Source organism: Clarias gariepinus, chromosome 3 (genome assembly GCF_024256425.1).
Source record: "Clarias gariepinus isolate MV-2021 ecotype Netherlands chromosome 3, CGAR_prim_01v2, whole genome shotgun sequence".
Classification (NCBI taxonomy): domain Eukaryota; kingdom Metazoa; phylum Chordata; class Actinopteri; order Siluriformes; family Clariidae; genus Clarias; species Clarias gariepinus.
The window spans coordinates 7,979,057-7,998,232 of NC_071102.1; the positions used below are offsets into that span (position 1 = coordinate 7,979,057).

Sequence of the window (19,176 nt, forward strand, 5' to 3'; positions counted from 1 at the left end):
AGAGCACACAAAGCTAGCCACGAGTCAGAACCTCTGGAGGCACCGGCCCTCTGCCCGGCGATATGTATTTTGTTGTTAATAATACAATGTGGCTTTTTAGCACTGATTCGATCGATAGCCGTTAGAATTAGCTGGGCCATTGCGCAGGCGGGCAGTAATTGGTGTCATCACCTAGAGCATTGATTTGAGCAAAGCCTGCTGGGATGCACTGGATCTAGCACTTAGACATTTGTTCTTGGTCTTTCTTTTCGCACTTTTTTTTTTTTTTTGCTTATTCTGTTTGTTTTTAGTGGCTCTTGCCCTTTCTTTTGTGTCTCTCTCATCACTCAGACTCTACTCACTTATTTACTCTGGCGCCGTCTATAGTCTCCGTTATTGACTGTGAGCTAATCAGAGGAGAGTGGTACAAATCTATTTACTCTATTTATTGCTTTAAGTAATGACTATATAAGTGCGCTGAATAACTCAAAACCCTGCAAGGCTGATCGTCCAGTATCTTCTTAATACAACCTGCTTTTATCTCTCTCAGCCTTTCTATCTTACTCCTTTTGTTTTTCTTATCACCTTCTCTACCTATCTCAGAAAAGCCTCATGCTTGTCATTCTTTTTTTTAAGCATTCGTTGCTGTTACTGGAGAAAGAAACAGGAGACTAGATAAAGAGAGAATGCCAATGTTTTTAATGGCTTGGCCAGAGAGAATCTCCAAAATGTCCTACACAGTCCTAAGTTTTTTATTTTTTTTATTTTTTTTATCCCTCCCCCCTCCTGTCATATTAGGGAACTTGGCCATGTGTTCTTTTTCACTCTCAGTTTTCCTTCAATGTCTAATTAGCTACTTGGAGCAGTAACCCGGTGAACCCTGCACTATCAGGACATCATTCTGATACAGTTAAACATTGGAAGTGTGTGTGTGTGTGTGTGTGTCTGCACATCTATTTATGTCCTTTTTAATAAAGTAAGCAAGAAACTGACTGCTGGGTTATTTATTTTAAAGGCAGGCTTGTTTAACTCCTTTGCTTTTCTACATCTACAGAGAACTCTGAGGGCATCTCACTCTCTCTTGGCAACACCAAGGATTTCATCATCTCCTTTGACCTGAAATTCGCCTCCAACGGCAGCGTGTCTGTCGTACTGGAAACAACAGAAAAGGGGCCTCCATTTGTGATACGTTACGTCACCACCAGTCAGCTCATTGCCTTTAAAGACCACTCCATCACCTATGGAATTGGGCTTCGTTCAACATGGACCACAGTGACCCGGGACCTCCTCACGGATCTGCGCAAGGGCATTGGCCTGTCCAACACCAAGGCTGTCAAAGCCACCAAAACCATGCCAAGACGCGTGGTCAGAATGGTTTTGCATGGCCGAGGTGCCATAGACAACGTGACTATCTCCACTACGGCACACATGGCTGCCTTTTTCGCTGCTAGTGACTGGCTACTGAAGAACCAGGATGAACGTGGTGGCTGGCCGATAATGGTCACCCGCAAGCTGGGTGAAGGCTTCCGGCCCTTGGAGCCTGGCTGGTACTCAGCAATGGCACAAGGCCAGGCCATGTCTACCCTCGTTAGGGCGTATCTCCTCACTAAGGATGAGACGTACTTGAAAGCAGCACTGCGTGCTATAGGTCCTTATAAAGTACCATCTGAGAAACATGGTGTGAAAGCTGTCTTTATGAACAAGTACGACTGGTATGAAGAGTATCCAACCACACCAAGTTCATTTGTCCTCAATGGCTTTATCTACTCTCTAATTGGACTCTATGACCTGGCACAGACGGCAAGCGAAGAGGAAGGACGTGAGGCAGCACGACTGTATGCCAAGGGCATGGAATCGCTCAAGGCCATGGTGCCACTTTACGACACCGGTTCAGGCACCATTTATGATCTGCGGCATTTCATGCTAGGCACAGCACCCAACCTCGCACGATGGGACTACCACACTACGCACATTAATCAGTTGCAGCTGCTGGCTTCCATCGATGACTCGCCAATCTTCAGGGACTTCGCAAAACGCTGGAAAAGCTACATGAAAGGAGGACGAGCCAAGCACAACTAGAGCTGCAGGCAGTGGTGGACAAACGCCCGCCGGCACTCGGCAAAAACACGCCTCAATCCCTGAGGGCAAGCTGAGTTAGCCCATTGAGTAAGAACTAAGGAAGAAGCCCAGAGTGGTCTAGCTAAATCCTGCTGCAGTTTCCAGCCATTAGCCTTGGCTAACCTCTCGGAGGGGTTTTTTTGGACTTTTTGGAAGCTAATCTGTGCTGGAGGCTCTAATTAAGTACAAATGAGAAGGTTTATGGTGAAAGTGTGTATGGTTGAAATGGGGTGGGGAATTTTTTTTGATCTAAATCTGCTGGTGAAGTATCTAGCATGATTAGAGATGGTCGCACACACTTGGGCGTAAGGAAATCACAGTGATTGTCCCAAGCGTCCAAAATTCTTCCAAAATTCTCTCTTGATACTTGTGTAGACGTCAATCTATAATAATAATAATAATAATAATAATAATAACAATAATAATAATAGGAAAAGTATGAGCTTATCAGGCATTCTCGGAATAAGTGATTAAGCGAAGTTTTTAGGTAAATAGGAAAGGTAACCTGGGAAATGCTTCCAAGTGTTTGTCGTCTCTGCAGTTTGAGCTCACCTCTGATGGAGACATCATTAATAAACCTCAGGCCCCCCAGTTAAATTACTGACCTTCCTACCCTACACTTGGGGGGGGGGAATGCCATTATGTTCTCAAACGGATGAGTTATAGATATAACGCACTATTGAAACTTTGGTATGTTGGTAATGGCAGAGCTTTTTCAACTAATATAAAGATACTATAACTCTACTATAACAATACTAGAGCCTGGCCAAGTGAGTCTTAGTTCACAACAAGTGGGCTGACTGAGACTTACTATTATAATAGATAGGCTGAGGAGTCACCAGTTGTGCGTATTGATTAGATAAAGAATTAAAATGAATTTTTAGACGATATACTCGGTAGGTGAGTTGCAGAAATGCAAATGCAAGGAAAGTCACAATAGGATACACTATAATCAGAAAGTATGTGGACACCTGCATATCATACCCATATGTGCTTACTGAATACCCTACTCTAGATATACTCCCTGTTTCCTGTTTTAATAAGCTCCAATTGTCTCGTAAGGCTTTCCGCTAGATTTTGCCACATGGCTATGCAGATTTTCTTACTTGGCCACAAGAGCATCGGTGACCTTAGGCTGTGATATTGGGAAAGGAGGGCTGGCACAGAGTCTGTGTTCTAGCTCATCCCAAAGTGCACAGTGGCTATTGAGGTGCTGTTCTTTTACACTCTCCTTTGTGCACAGCAGCATTTCGGTCCTGGATTGGGTTTTGGTCTCTTGGTTCCAGAGAAGAAAAATGTTAATGTACACTTTACATAAACTTTTGGAAAGAAAAATATATGGGTGTGATAGACGGGTGTCCACAAACTTTTGACCATATTGTGTAGACCTCCTCGACCCACTTTCATAAGAAATACAAAGATTAAAAATAGGGGGTGGATTTTGTTTCATTCCATACAAATCAGTTAATAAGAAATTGATCGTTAACATTAAGTAGGAGTTTGAATATAATCTTTTTTTGTGAATTGGTAAGAGGGGCCATGTTGATTTGATGGTAGGCTACATTCACTGTTACATCTAGCAATGGAAAGGTTGAAGTGCAGGATATACACTGATCAGCCATGACATTAACAACATCGCCAGGTGAAACCAGTAAATAAACCAGTGACAGGATCATCATGGACACCCAAGGTTGAAAAAAGCCAACTCTGACACAAAGTCACCAGGACACCCGGTGTGTATTACAGCTGGCCGAACACATGCGGCAAAGAGTTCAAGGGTGTAGATCCGGTTTCCAAATTCCTCAGATCTCAATCTGATTGAGCATCCATGGATCAGACTTGATAGTCAAACCCGATCCATGGAGACCCCACCCCAGAACCCACGGCACCCAAAAGATCCGCTGCTAACGTCCTGGTGCCCCTAGTGGTCTGTTGCCCAGTGGCACAAAGGGCATGCAAGACCTAGGTGATTATAATGTCCTGGCTGATCTGTGTGTCTGTTAAATAAAGTATAAATCTGCTTCTGCTCTGGTGGTGTGGATATACCACGGCGAAGAGCTTTGACGTGGATTATGCATGCACAACAACTGAACCTGAATTATTTTCCATGCTTGCCAAAAGGCACACTGGAACCAAGATAAAATCTTAATGGAGAAATTATATTGGGGCACAGGTATAGTTGTCTTAACGCCAGTTGACTGATCTTCTAACAAAATCAATCTCCAATGTGTTTTTTGCGGGGTATAGCAAGACGTAATCTGCCGAATATTGTCCATGATTAAGTTTCAAATCCATGACAGATTTGCTTGATTGTCAACCGCATGTAGCAGCAACGTGAGCCAGTGAATTTCCCAGTGTTTACTACAAACAGTTTACTACATATTCTGCAGTTCTACAGAAACATTTCAGTAGCATGACCGACCATTTGCTGTCATTCCCCAGCATCCCGACCAAATCCTAAAAGCTACAGAAACCCTAATGGTCTTCATAAAACAGCCTCGAATCCAAACAGCCTAAACTGCACTAAGTGTTAGTCACTTTCTGTTCACTATCATCCAATGAGTGACGGCGTCATTTGATTCCTTTGTGTAAAAAGGGACACTTCACCCATGCGTATGCTTTTTAAACGCGTTAATCTATTAGCGTCCGCTCAGCCCTGTCGTAACCGTAATTTTAAATTGGACCCATAATGAAACTTTATGGATTGTTTAATATTTTTTCCGAACCTTTACCTTTTTCTTGAGGTTTGTCTCTTAATTTTGACTTGAACGGAGGCCCTTGGCAATGCAGATTGGCAGAACATCTGGCTTAAGTTCTGTGTACATCAGACTATGACGACAGACTGCGCCGAATCAATTCTGTGAAGCAGAAGAGAGCGACTGATTCTCATAAGCTATACAGTGTATTTTCTTGAGTCAAGTTTTATGATAACTTCACTTAAAGGCAGTGAATATGGGGCTATTTGATACCTACATAAAACCCTTCATAAACCCATGTAAGCGTTAAGGCTTCTAGCAAGCATGATCGATTCCTAACCCAAGAGTGTATCAGATTTTTGTGGACTTAAAGCTAGAATGTGTTAAAAGGTTAAAGTAAGTCGTCATAATTATCTAAGATTTCTTTATACATACTACCTGGAATAGCATGGCTCATATCAGTCATTGCTGGTAATGTTTTCAAATTTTCTTTGGTCTTTTCACCATTTATGAGATTTGATCTAACAGTCTGAACACTCTAATTTCTAGTTATGTATAATTACCCAGCATTATTATAACTCTGACATACCAGACGTACTCTAAGCTAGAAAGTAGGAATGCATGATGAATGAAAGTCATAATCAGATATCATCATCATCATCCTTCTTATGTCAGTCAAAAAATTAAAGAGCTGTTGTGTCAACTCTCTATTAAAGTTTCATACATGTCCGATATTTTTCTAGGTTTATGTAGGTTTTATATAGCCCTATTTCCTGGTAAACAGTTGGTGTTGCCAAAGTTTGCCTTTTTCTCTTATTTAAGAGAAAATGTCATATTTCCAGTAACTCAAGAGAGATGATATTTTTTTAGGATACAAAATGATTATAATGAAAATCCTGAGAATGTAATTCAAGTCTTATCATGAAAAATAAAGACTTGACCTACAAATTAGGCCAAAATGCAAGCTAATGAAGGAAATATAAAGCTTGCTGGCTTCAGTTCAGATCTTTGTGTGGGATCTGACCCGATCACCTCATGGTTCTCATTAACACGGCTCTCTCAAGTTCAGTAGCAGACCCTTTACCCCACGTGAGATCCATCTCTTTGTCCAGTCTCAGCCAAGACGCATGGATATATCCCGTCCAGCTCAACACGCTGCCTGCTGGCTTTTTTATTCAGCACATACCAACACTAGACTCGTTTTTTTCATTTATAGACACACACAATAAAATAAAAGCTCAAAAGAATAGATTGTAAAGGACGTTTTAGTCGGGGCCGTATCGCTGCTTGTTAGGCGGAGTTTTGTGTAAGAGACTTGACGCCTCATGACAGATTTATCTTAAGGCAACTGTTTGTTTTTGAGCGTCTTCTCCTCGAACATCACTTTTCTATCAGTGTTCTGGCGTGATCGTTCATCTCATGAATATTTCTATGCACATTTCATACTTAGGATTATAACAGGACTTGGTTCTTAAAAGGGAAATAATCTTGTTGCGTTTCTAGAAGGATCCGAAAATCTTATTTTGTTCATACCAAAGTCTTTAAAGGTTAACTTTTTGTTTGTTTGTTTGTTTGTAAGCTGTTGTGTGATGAATGGTGGTGATATAAATAGCAGTGTGCATCTGCCTTCCTTTATAAGGGAAAAAAATGCCTTGTAATGCTGTTTAGTTTTGTAAGCGTAGATTTCTATAGATTAAAGAAAGATACAGGAGAGAGAATTATAATAATTACAGCTGTCGTTGGGGATGTGTGCAACTCTTCAGCTAGCGTTATGCGCTAAATCGTTCGAAACCTACGGCAGCAGATCTGCCACAGGAATCTCTGTCTCATATCACGAGTTGCTTTTTGTTTTTCATTAGATTTCACTGTTTGTGTAAACAGCATTAAAGCACAAGTACCGCATCGATCTATTTAATTTATTTGAATCATTCTCCGTCTTATAATTATTGTTATTTTCCCCTTTGGACAATGTGCAAGACCGTCTTCAGAGAGCTGCTACTGTGTTTACTGTGTCCATTTGTTTTCTTGTCCTTTTTTTTTTTTTTTACTTGTTTCTTTATCTCTTCCTCTTCCTTCTCTTCTGCACCGTCCTGAACTGGAAGCAGATCCGCGAGGGGTCAGTCACGTGTGACATATGCAATAAAAAGGCGAGACGGCGAGAGCCCTGAGAGGCTGGACACAGTTTGCAATGCAAGCACAACGTGCACACGCCACCATTTTTATGCAGGAAAAAAAAAGTTTATATATATATTAAAAAAAAAAGTTCAATCTTTGTGCTTTAAATTGCTTTTTAAAGTTGTAAAATAAAGGCACTTTTTGGTAAAAAAAAAAAAAAAAAGGTTTTCTTGTATGTTGAATGCGCCTTGTGTGTTTTCTGTCTTCAGTGTCATTGTAGAGATGAAAGGAATGAAAGAATAATTGTTTTTTTTTTGGTTTGTGCTTGTTGCTGTCTGACATCCTGTTCTGACCTCTGCGTACACCTTCCACTAGACACCGCTCATCTGCCCTTTCCTCAACTCATCTGCCCTCTCCAGCCCTCTCACCCCTGTGTAACTTCGCTCTTCTTACTTTAACTACAGTACCTTCTCTCTTTCCTCATCTACTCTCATCACTACTCTTGCTCTTGCTTAACGACACCTCACCTGACCTGCCCTCTCTTCACCTCTCCTGCCCTCTCTTGCCCTGTCCACTACTCAGCTGCCTTTCCCTAACCTTAACTGCTCACTTTAAGTACCTTCTCTAGCCCTGTCCCCATCCCACATGCCCTTACCTCACTTAAATACCCCCTTTTTACCCCATTTCTCTGCTCAACTGCCCTCACCACACTTGCCTCTCCTTTACCTCATCTGTTCTTTTTTCTTTTAATTGTATACTTTTGCGCCTCTTACTTTTTTTTTCTTCTTGCCTGCCTTTTCTTCTGTCTCAATATCCGTTTTTTCTTGCTGCCTTATTTCTTTCTTTGTTCCTTCCCTTTCTCCCATTTTCTTTTCAGTTCTGTCTGCTCTGTGAGCATCTCCCATGTTCCTGCTGTCTGTCTGTCTTTCTTCTCTTCTCCAGTAACTTCATGCTATTTTAGGATGTTCGTGTAGTTCATGGCGCCGCTCTTCTCCTGTCTGAAGCTGAACTGACCCCATGGGACTCGGTTAATAACTGACTAATCAGATCATAACCTGCCTTACCCCCAAAACAAAAATGTTTTGCATTGTATGTCTGTGTTTCTGTATGTGTGCATCTATACGTGTTTGTGTGAGCGTCTATTAAAAAAAAAGAAACCACCTGGACTTAACTAAGCAGATGGGTAAGAGCCTTTCATTAGATCATTACTGCACTGGTTGATGAGGTTTAGCTTGCAAAAAGTCATTTAAGCCTAACTGATGTCATGAGGGGCAGTGTGGTGGCTTAGTGTTTGCCTTGCAGGTCCAGGGTCCTGGTTCGATTCCCAGACAGGTTTGAATCCCACCTCTGTTTGCATGTGCTTGGTGGGTTTCCACTGAATTCTCCAGTTTCCACCCACAGTCCAAAGACATGCAGATTAGGCTAATTGCCGTGCCCAAATTGCCCCATTGTGTGTGAATGTGTGTGTACGTACAGTGTGTGTGTGCCCTGCGATGGATTGGCACCCTCTCCTGGGATACAGTACTGTAGGCTACCAACCCCCTGCAACTTGTTTTGGTGGAGGTCTTGGTGTCAGATTCTATGCAGTACTGCGTAAAAGTTTTAGACAGGTCTGAAATGGTTGTAAAGTATGAATGCTTTTAAATACAGAAGTGTTAATAGTTATTTATCAATTAACAAAGTGGGAGGTAAATGAACAGAGAAAGGGAAATCAAAATCACATCACCTATCACCATCACAGAACTGCCATGTACACTTGCGCACAGTCTTTGAAGGAACTCAGCAGGTAGGTTGTACAAAACATTTTGGAACCACGGATTGTCTGTGGATGAACTCAAATACTTCTGTCTCTTTATATAATCCTAGACAGACTTGATTATGTACTGTAGATGTGAGGGCTTTTTGGGGACCAAACCATCACTTCCAAGACTCCTTCCCAATGCTAAAGATGGTTCCTATCGTCATTAACTGTATGTCTGAGGTCATTGTCCTGCTGCAGAGCTAAACAGATAATGATGACACTGACGATATTTGCATGATGGATAATTACAGTATATCAGCCTGCATTTCTCAGCAATGAGGATGCCATTAATCTTGACCAAATCTCCAAATCCATTTGCAGAAAAGCAGCCTCAAACTTGCAAGAACCCGCGATCATGTTTCACTGTTGCCTGCAGACATTCATTATTGTACGCTCCCCAGCCCTTCGGCAAAGATCCGATGAAGACCACTTCTGATGTGCATCCAGTTTCCTTGGCCAACAACGGCGCCTACGGTCCTGAACATTTCTTCTCCAGAATATTTTTGAAACAGTACTGTATGATGCGGTATATCTACCTTGTATCTTGTTCCTGGGCTTAGACTTGCCATGGTGGATGACCTCTGACATGAAACTGTCTTCCACAACCTCACCTTAGTAGCAGAGTTTGGGTGTTCCTCACCCAGTTTTAAGCCTCCTACACAGCTGTTTCAGTTAATGACTGCATTTCAACCTACATACAGTACATTATGAAGTTGATCATTAACACCTGCTTGGTGTTCTTTGTTAATCTTACTCTGATCCTGCAAGATCTCTGACTTTGTGCAAGTATAAGAGCACGAATCAGACAGAAAGGGATCATCATCAGGGCTGCTGAGATTGAGGCAAAATGCACTAAATTCCAGCCTCAACATTCCACAAATAGTTTTTTAAGCCAATTACGTGATCGCACATTGCGTTAGACATCGGTGAAAGGCTCAGTGTCTAACATTTTATTGTGGTTTTTGTTGTAGATGTAGACTTATTTGTACTCGTCATGGAAATGAGCTGCAATGAACAATGCATGGAAAGTCTCATATCTTGAGTTTATACATTTGGGAATGCTGCTTAGTGTTTGTTTTTCAAAAAAAAAAAAAACACCCACAAGTGTTTTTTCCCTGCAAGCTGTAAATTTCTCAAAACCCCTCCAATTAATATTTTGATTATAATAAAAAAATAAACAGCACTGAGCCTCTTCATGTAATTAAGACCAGATTAAAGAAACTTGGAGCAGATCGTTGTCCAAAACAGCTAAACATTTCTGACTTTTTTTTTTTTCTTTCTTGGTTTGCTCTTGTCAACTGTCTTGTTTAATTTAACAGGATTTGTGTTCACAGACTAAGAGCCTTAGCCTCCTCGGGCTACACAGATCTGGGCCTAATTATGGCCAAGTTTTACCTTCTTAGCAAAGGCTAACCAGATTGTGTTTAATTAGTCAGATTAATTAAAAATAAAGTTTTACGGTGGTGATTCACTATATACCTTGCATGCACACTAAATATTTTGTTGGTTCACATTAGCTTTGAGTACAGCACACATTCGCTGTGGCATTGTTTCAGCAACCTTCTGCAAAGTCACAACAATTATCTCTGTTCCAGATCTTGTATTGGTGACACGAGAGTCAAACAACTTCGTAAAGCCTTCTCCAGCACATCCCAGTGGGGGTACGTTCAGGACAGTGCTGTGGACAGTTATGTGTAAAAATGATTCTTCACACTCCTAGAAACTCCTTTTTTTTTTTTTACTGGAATGAGTCCTGGAATGTACCTGTGCCATCAGGGAGGGGGAGGGGGGGTGGTGTTCAATATGTTCGGGTCGTCAGCTGACTTCATTTTATTCCCACATAATGTTGCTGAGACCTGAGCAAGTGAAGCAACCCCAGATCATAACATAATCATTGTAGTACACATAGCAAGGACTATAAAGACATGGTTTGGTTGGGAAGAACTTGACTGGCCCTAACACAGAGCCCTGAACTCAATCCCATCGAGCTCCTTTGGGATGAACTGGAACGGAGATTGTGAGCCAGGCCTTCTCGTCCAGTATCAGTGCCTGACCTCATAAATGCTCTACAGAATAAATGGGCACAAATTCCCACAGAAACCTATGGACAGCCTTCCAAGAAGAGTGGAAGCTGTTATGACTGCACAAGGGGGACCGATTTTCATATTGAAGTGCATGTATTTAAATACAATTTCATGACTGGTTTGGCCAAATACTTTTGTCCATATTGTTTTTTCATGTGAGAGAATGACAAGTTGTTGGCCAGCTCAACAATTGTTTTCTTTCAGCTTTAAAGCTCTTTGCGTGATGATTGATGTTGTAAATCTTTCTAGATCTCCCTCAAAATACTGCAGTTTTACTGCAGTCATTAAGATGATGGAGGAATCAGGAGACCAAGATTCAGGTTATAATAAAAGAGTCAGTTTATTTCATGCATAAAGACAACCTGGCATTCTACTATTCAAAAAAAAAAAAAAATTGGACACAGCAGGCTTTTATACTGATGTGTGCATGCCGGAGAACCATAGAAATAATGGCCAAGGCTTAAGGATAAACATGAGCAAGGACAGAATATCATGACCCTCACGGATTACATAAACTAAATAACGGATTACATTTTTGAAAAAGTAACTAAATAACTGAGTACTTAAATGGCGGCCCTAATGTATTAGATTACTCGGTACATCAAAAAAGTAATCCAAGTACTCTAACGCATTAACACCCAACACTGCTCATCATCTATATCCTGTAGGCAGTGTGGAGGGACTAAAGCCCATCCCAGGAGACTTGGGGCACAAGGTGGGGTGCCAGTCCATCACCGGGCACACAAACTTTCATTCACACACTATGGGCAATTTGGGAACCTAATCTGGATGTTTTTGGACTGTGGAAGGAAACTGAAGTAGCTGGAAGTTCCCGATGTGGGAATCGAACCTACACCCTGAAGGTGCACGGTAACAGTGCTTAACACTATGCTAACCAATAATATTAAGTTATTTTTATTTAAATTTTTTTGTGATCATTTTAATATTTAGATATTTTAGTTTATTTTTTTTTTCTAACTTTCTAGCTTTCTGTTGTGCTTTTGTTTCTTTCTTTGCTTGTTTACTATTTTGTTTTAGTTGCTCTTCATTCTTTTCTTTTCATCCTTTTATTCATTTCTTTTTATTTTTCTTATGAACTCTTTAGCTGTGTTATTTTGCTGCTAACACTTTACTTTTTGGTAGGAAAGTTTTTTCCCCCCCCTCAAGTATGAATATAAAATGAGTCTTCGTCATTTTTTTATGAATTTGAGTAAAAAAGAAATGTTTATAAATTGATCTTTGCCCATCTTGAAGGGTGCCAATACTTTTGCAAAGACCGATCACAATGTTGAATCTAAGGAAACCACTGGAACTTATATTAGTCCTTCCCTCAGTTATTTAATCACCTACATGCTGTTCCTGCTTCATGATTGGTTTTAGTTTTTTTTTTTATGTATCTTCCTCTGTATTATCACTTTTTTCTAATCTGTATGCGAGAAGCACAGCTGTTCAAGCCTGTGGAAGTGGGAACGGCGATGCTGGCAGTGGAGCATACCATATTGTACCTGAGAGGCTGTATATGTGATGGGTGTGTGTGTGTGTGTGTGTGTGTGTGTGTGTGTGTGTGTGTGTGTGAGTGTGTGAGAGTGCTTGTTCCAGGCAGGCCATGCCCTCTGTAGCTCTTGGTGCCTTTCACTCGTCTGTGTCTGGCCTCCAAACTGCTGCTGCTTAATTATGCATCAGGCTGAGACCTCACCACACTGAACACACTCACACACTCACACTCTCACACTCTCGAACACTGCCTGAGAATTCTCACCTTGCAGCATATGCAGTAAACACACACTCCAGAGAGCAGACTAAACACTGTAGGCAAGGACGCAGTGAGGGTGTAAAGGGAAATGCAGTAAGCAGACTTCCTGATAGCTCGATCGACTCCCACTACAGCTCCAATTCCCAGCCATAAACTTCATGCCTCCATCCTGGAGTGACAAGTTAATGGAATTTTAAAAAATTGTTGAAGTTTACCTTTCAAGCATAGTTTGTGTGCATGTTTGTGTGTGTGTGTGTGTGTGAGAGAGAGAGAGAGAGAGAGAGAGAATTGCTTGCTCACTCAGTCTGAAGTCGGTGAACTACAGCAGAAGGTTTTTAGCATTTTCCAGCTCATGGAACATTTGATCAACTTTATTGCTCTCCACAAGAGCGCATATGTAGCGGGAATTTAGATGTTTCACATGTTTTTTAAATTTTTTTATTTGAGAAACAGTTCCTGGTTACATAGCTTTATAGACCTCAATATAGATGCTCGTTTTCTTTAGCTGCATGTGGTTGCTTGTTGGAAAAGCAGAAATGTGCTCAGGGGTGTTTCAAGTATACCTTAACATAGGTAATGGAATATATACATACTGTAACTGCAGGGAGGCGGCACAGTGGTGTAGTGGTTAGTACTGTCGCCTTGCACCTCCAGGGTCCTGGTATGATTCCTGGCCGGGTTCGATTCCCGTCTCTGTGTGCATGGAGTTTGCATGTTATTCCCGTGCTGGATGGGTTTCCTCTGGGTTCTCCAGTTTCCTCCCACAGTCCAAAGACATGCAGATTAGGATAATTGGCGTTCACAAATTGCCCTTAGTGTGTGAGTGTGTTTGTCTGTGCTCTGCGATGGATCGGCACCCTGTCCAGGGCGTACACTGCCTCGTGCCCTAAGCCTCCTGGGATAGGCTCCAGGTCCCTGCGACCCTGAATACAGGATAAAGTGGTAAAGAAGGTGAGAGTGAGTGAGTGTACCTGCAGGGTGATGGTGTAAGTAAAATAAATAAATATATAGATATATATTTCAATGGAACCAAGAGGACTAAACCAGTTCATACATGGCAATGCAACTGTGCATTAAGCAATGTCTGTGAATACATGATTTGTTAAGACTAGTGGGCAAGAACTGGAGTGTCGTTCACAGAGCCCTGACCTTAAACGACTAAACATCTTTTGGATAAACTGGAACTCATTAATGCAAATTATCTAAAATACTCCAAACCTATAAAAAAAAAATTATACATAAATACATACTGTATATAATAATAATAATAATAATAATAATAATAATAATAATAATAAAATAAATAAATTATATTATTACATTTTTATGTATTTGATTTATGGATTGTAAAATAAATCTGTCTACTCGATATTTAAAATATGTGCATATAAAGAAGATTATAACATTTAATTGTTAGCTATATATGGCTAAAGCATGCATAGCCATTCTAGACAATTTTATGCTAAAAAACTTTAGGAAAACCCATGCAATATATTGCAGTGATATGTTGGTTTGATTCTGAATCAAAAAATATCTTTTTTATTTATCCGTTTTCCTTACATTAGTTCCGCACAAAAAAAAGTTGGGCTATAGTGGAAAGGACCATACTTACAGAAAAATGTAAATCCATAATACAGTCACTTTTTATCCATTTATAAACGAAGCAGGTCAGGGGCAAGATATTATTATACCCTGTTTCGAAAGAGTTTTTTTAATTTTTTCATTTTGTCCATAGATGTTCACATTCAGTGTAGAACAGAAATGAGTAAGGAGCCTACTCAATGTCATATGTCTCGGTATTGAGTAACAGCAGCGTCAGTGTGTACTGTATATCTATGTGCGGGATATGGCTGGTGTTTCCCCAACACGCTGCACCGCTCAGCTCGGGTTGCTCCAGTGAAGCGTGTGTGTGTGTAGGGGAATCAATGCCTCACTGACACTAAACTATTCCTCAAATCCTTGCTCTCAACTCCACCCTGCTTTATTCTGGTTCAAAAAGATTTTGGTCTCTGCACACCCATTATTCAGACTGTTTTATGGGTTTTGAGATTTATAGTGAGGCCAACCTTTCACTGAAATATTTACCCAAGGAGTACTTAAACTAGAAGGTCATTATTTTTAGATGAATTTAAAGAGAGTGACCGTGTCTGCATTGTTTGTGTGTAGGACAGATTTTAAAAAGGTTAAGCAAATGAATCATAAATATATTATGAAAGAAAAAAATTAAAAGAAAGTAAAAAAAGAATGCAACAGGCACTTACTGTAGAAAGGCTGTATTTGCCTTTGAGACTGTAGTTGATTTGAAATCAGTGCCATCGTGTGGTCAGTTTCAGTGAAAGTGCAGTGAATTACATATAGTATGTCAGCTGTAGGGACTGGCTCCATTACAGCAGCGTTGTGTGAGCCCTTAAGCAAAATAAGCAAAATCTTGTAGGAGTTTTATGACATGTAACCATAACAAACTAAAAAAAAAAAAAAACAAACATATATTAAAATGAATTAAATGTAGCTCTTAGCACTAATATCGTAGACATGTCAGGTACATTATTACAATTGGCCATTTTGTTGAATAGACCGTAAGTTAGTATTATATCTTATATGCCATTGTAAGCACTGAAATGAGAGATGTTAAAGTCAGAATAACAGAACACAGTTATATAAGTAAAACCGACCCTTATTTCTCTATATGATCCCCTGCTACACTAAAGCACTTATTCCATTGTTTCACTAGTGCAAGAAAACCATCATGGTTAAAAGTTTCTTAGTACACCAGAGTCATGATCAGACCGCCTGCTTCATGTCTGAAACACTGGCCTCCCAGGAACTCCTTTAATGGACCAAAAAAATGGGGAAAAGCCATGGACTGCACGTTGGATGTGGTAATACTGTAACTCCCAGCCACGTGTTTGTAATGTGCAAGTGGTGCATTGGTCAGTATGAGGTTGTGCATTGTCCCGTAAAATCAGAATGCCATTGATGATTGAACCAGGGCATTTTTTCTAGGAGTGTTACACAATGTTCCTTAGGCTCTGAGCCACCTTGGTAATGTGTAGTGTCTGTAGCCATGTCAAATTCATGTGTCAATATTTGATCAATTTTGCATTTTAGAGAAATTTTTCGAGTTTATGTCTTTTCATGTAAATTCTAAATTGGCCAAGTTTCATCTGAATGATAAAGATCATTGAAAAAAAAAAAAAAAAAAAGTTACAGACACTACATAACAGGGCATGTAACTGTATTTAGCAAATGTATTTCTTTTAATCTGATTAAAAATATAAATGTGTATGCATCTTCACAATAAACGCAGTATAGATCAGTAGATAATAAGCATTATTGTGAGAAATTGTGTTATACGAAAATTCACTTATAGGTGAAAATTCACTATTTCACCTATAAGTGAGACCCTTTTTAGGTTACTATGTTTTTCACCATACACATGCACAGTGCAGGGACATCAAGGCATACATCATCACAGTAAAAGTGTGTAGTCTATAGGGTATTGGGATTAGCATGAAGGAAACTTCACTTTTAGAAAAAAAAAAGACAATAGATAAGCACATTATTTCTATCCTTTCTAGATCTTAAAATTCTGAACAACTGTTGAACATTAAAGGACAGACTTTTTGTTTTTTAAACGCTAATCTAGTCATCATTTTTTTTTTCTGATCTTTTGTATGTTTTTGTGGTGAAGTTTAATTTGATTGTTGACTGATAAATCTAACTCGTCTGAGTTCTTCATCTCACCCAGTGATCTGAAAGACATTTTATCCTTTCCTTTTAACCTCTCAAGACCCAAGCCTTAAATTTGGCATCCTATATATTTGGAATTATTATGACCTACAGTAATCTAAACATCGTCTTTGAACAAAAAATTAAGTTTATGTTCTTGTTTGTAATCTTGTGTTTCCACTAATTATTGTATTGTGCTTTTGCTACCCTTAAATGATGCTATAAAGTGTCTACTAATGAGGACAACACTTCTAAATTAGACAGAATGTATAGTATAAGGTGCAGCTAACTCAAAAAGTGATGAGGGTGCACGGACCCAGGAGGTTAAGAATTCACCATACAATTGATTTGGTAATTTTTAGTAAATTTAAAAAATATATAATTTTTTTTGGATGGTTTTATGTGTATGTGTTTGCTCTGTGATGGATTAGTATCCCGTCTAGGGTGTACCCTGCCTAGTGCCTTAAGTCTCCTGGGATATTCACCATGACCCAGTGTCATTTGATATGGCCAGCTTTGGATATTATGATTATGATTAGGATATGATGGAGGAAACAAAAAAACACGGCAAGCTTGATTTTATCTAAGAATAATCTCCAACACCATGTGGTTTACCGCAGGCTGAGATTATGCACTGTGCTTTTTGATAGCGGGTTGTGTTTGAGAACACTGCCATCATATGGTTGGTTTGCCCATTACATTCGCAATCTGCACCTGCTCTTACACCTGTTACTCCTGCACCTGTTTGCCTCCGCTCCGCATTTTATCACTGGAGCTGCGTCCAGATGTTTGTTTTTCTTAAAGAAGCTTAGCTTTAATTGAATTTTAACAAATCATATTCACAGTTTTGCAGGTTTTTCTTGTCAAAGCTTGGTTTCGCTGGGTGTTTTCTCAGATAAAGCTTTGCTAAGGAGAAGTGTGAACAAAGTGCTAAGAAATCAGAGCCGGGAAAGACAATTAAAAAGATTGCACTGAAAATAACCATGCGGTGCATGTTGTACAAAAAACTGCCTGCATGAAATTATTAGCATAATTAATAAAGCTATAATAATGAAATGTACACATTTGGATAGCAGATTTGTTTTTTGTTAAAGTTTAGATATAAATGGGAGCCACTGTTGTGTCCTTAAGCAAGGATTCGGTCTAAATCCTAGTTTTCTTTGGATAAGCAAGAAAGAGTGACTGAACACACTTTGATTATGTTCCGTTTATCAGCCCAATTTAACACTGTCATCATGAAGAAAATCTCACTTCTGTTATGTAACACAGTACCCTACTGCTTTAAATACACTGCATCATAATTAACATTTTAATCCTAGTCAGTATGAATAGTAGCTCACCAGCGAAGAACAACTTACCATGAATAAAAGCTTTTACAGTATGTATTATGCTTTAAGGTTTTCTTTCAAGGATAGAAAATATGCACAAGATAACAAGATCTCTATAGCAACATGATACATGTGCTGCATTTCCAGTGAGTGAATCAGCCGTCACAGCACATGAATAGTGCGTGTGTGTGTGCAAGTCGCGAAAAGAAAAAAAAAAAGATTTGCCTACTTTTTAACTGTCATTCACTTCCTTTATATTCACACCCTCTATTCATTCGTCTCTCTCTCTCTCTCGGCTGAGTGAAACTGATAAGGCCTCAGTCTTTTAGCCAGGCTGAAGAAACACGCTAATGGTCAGGTGAAAGAAGGTAAAAGCCAGCTGTTTAGGTGCGGGTGTGTGTTATAGTCATAACATCTTCTTCCACCTGGCTGTGGAGACGCACAGAGGTGCTCTGGTTACAAATTCCTGTTTTCTCACTAAAGGTATGTTGAATAGCTCTGTGCATTTTTCTGCTTTTACATTTTAAACAAAATTTTGGTCATTTCTGGTGCATGTTTTTTCTTATGAGTTCTCTGATATTCACTTACCTTCCAAAACCAGACATGTCTATGGGTCTCGAAATTGCTCCATAGGTGTGAGAATTTAGTGATCTTGTTTTGCAGTAGAGGTTTAGTCCAATTTCAGCTTACAAAGTGAAGAGAACTCAGGGGATTGGGACTAAACAGCTGTGCAGCCTTAAGAAAACCACTTGTCAGTGATATTAATAAGAAAAAAAGCCTTCAGTTTGATGGAAGCATGAAGAATCATACCTAGTGCCTAGTGTACAAGCTGGTGTGTGCAGTACTGTATTATGATCTGTGGTTGCCTCTGTTGGTTAGGTTTAGGTTTAGCAACATTACAGTATATGCCCAAAACAACCTGATTATACCGAATGCTCATCAATCCATTTTTCTTTTTCTTTCCTGAAGAAACTTTTTATTCTAAAAAAAACGATACATCAGGATACATCAGGTTCAAACAGTGGTTCAGAGAGCATGAGACATTATTCTCACACATGTTTTGGTCACCACAAGGTCCAGACCTTAGCCCCATTGTGATTTTTTGGGATGTAACGGTATGCAGCGGTCTGGCTCTCTCATCCTGAATACAAGATCTTCAGATGTAAATAAATGTGACACAGCTGAAATCAAAGCGTCCAATGAAATATAAGTGTGCTTTTTTCTTTTTAGATGAGCAGTGTATATCATTAGACGACAAAACGCATAAATCTGATCAGATTCCTCCGAGAAATGTGTCAATATCATATTACTCAGCTTTAATCTAAGCAATCAAAGCCATGTGTGTTTTTATCGTTCTTTTTGCCGCTGTGTGTGTGGGTGTGTGTCTGTGTGTGTACACACTAATTAGACAGGTTTTCCTGCTTAGTGATTACAGAATAGCTTAAGGTATGATTGTAGGTGGAAAGGTGTGTATGTTTTGATCTAGCCGGGGCTAGAAGGCAGGCGTGGCTTACTTAACCTGGTCTTACAGACCTGTGCCGTTTCACGCATTTGTACTCAGTAACAAGTCGCA

The 19,176-nt window shown here is 39.8% G+C and overlaps 1 protein-coding gene across 1 annotated transcript in view; it reads left to right on the top strand.

Moving 5' to 3' along the window:
* glceb (glucuronic acid epimerase b) overlaps positions 1–7,114 on the top strand; it is an 82,822-nt gene extending 75,708 nt beyond the window's left edge. Inside the window, exon 5 of the mRNA XM_053492517.1 lies at positions 1,034–7,114. Coding sequence (XP_053348492.1) covers positions 1,034–2,058 — 1,025 coding nt within the window. The 3' untranslated portion in view covers positions 2,059–7,114. The remainder of the gene's footprint in view (positions 1–1,033) is intronic.
* Positions 7,115–19,176: the final 12,062 nt, after the last annotated feature.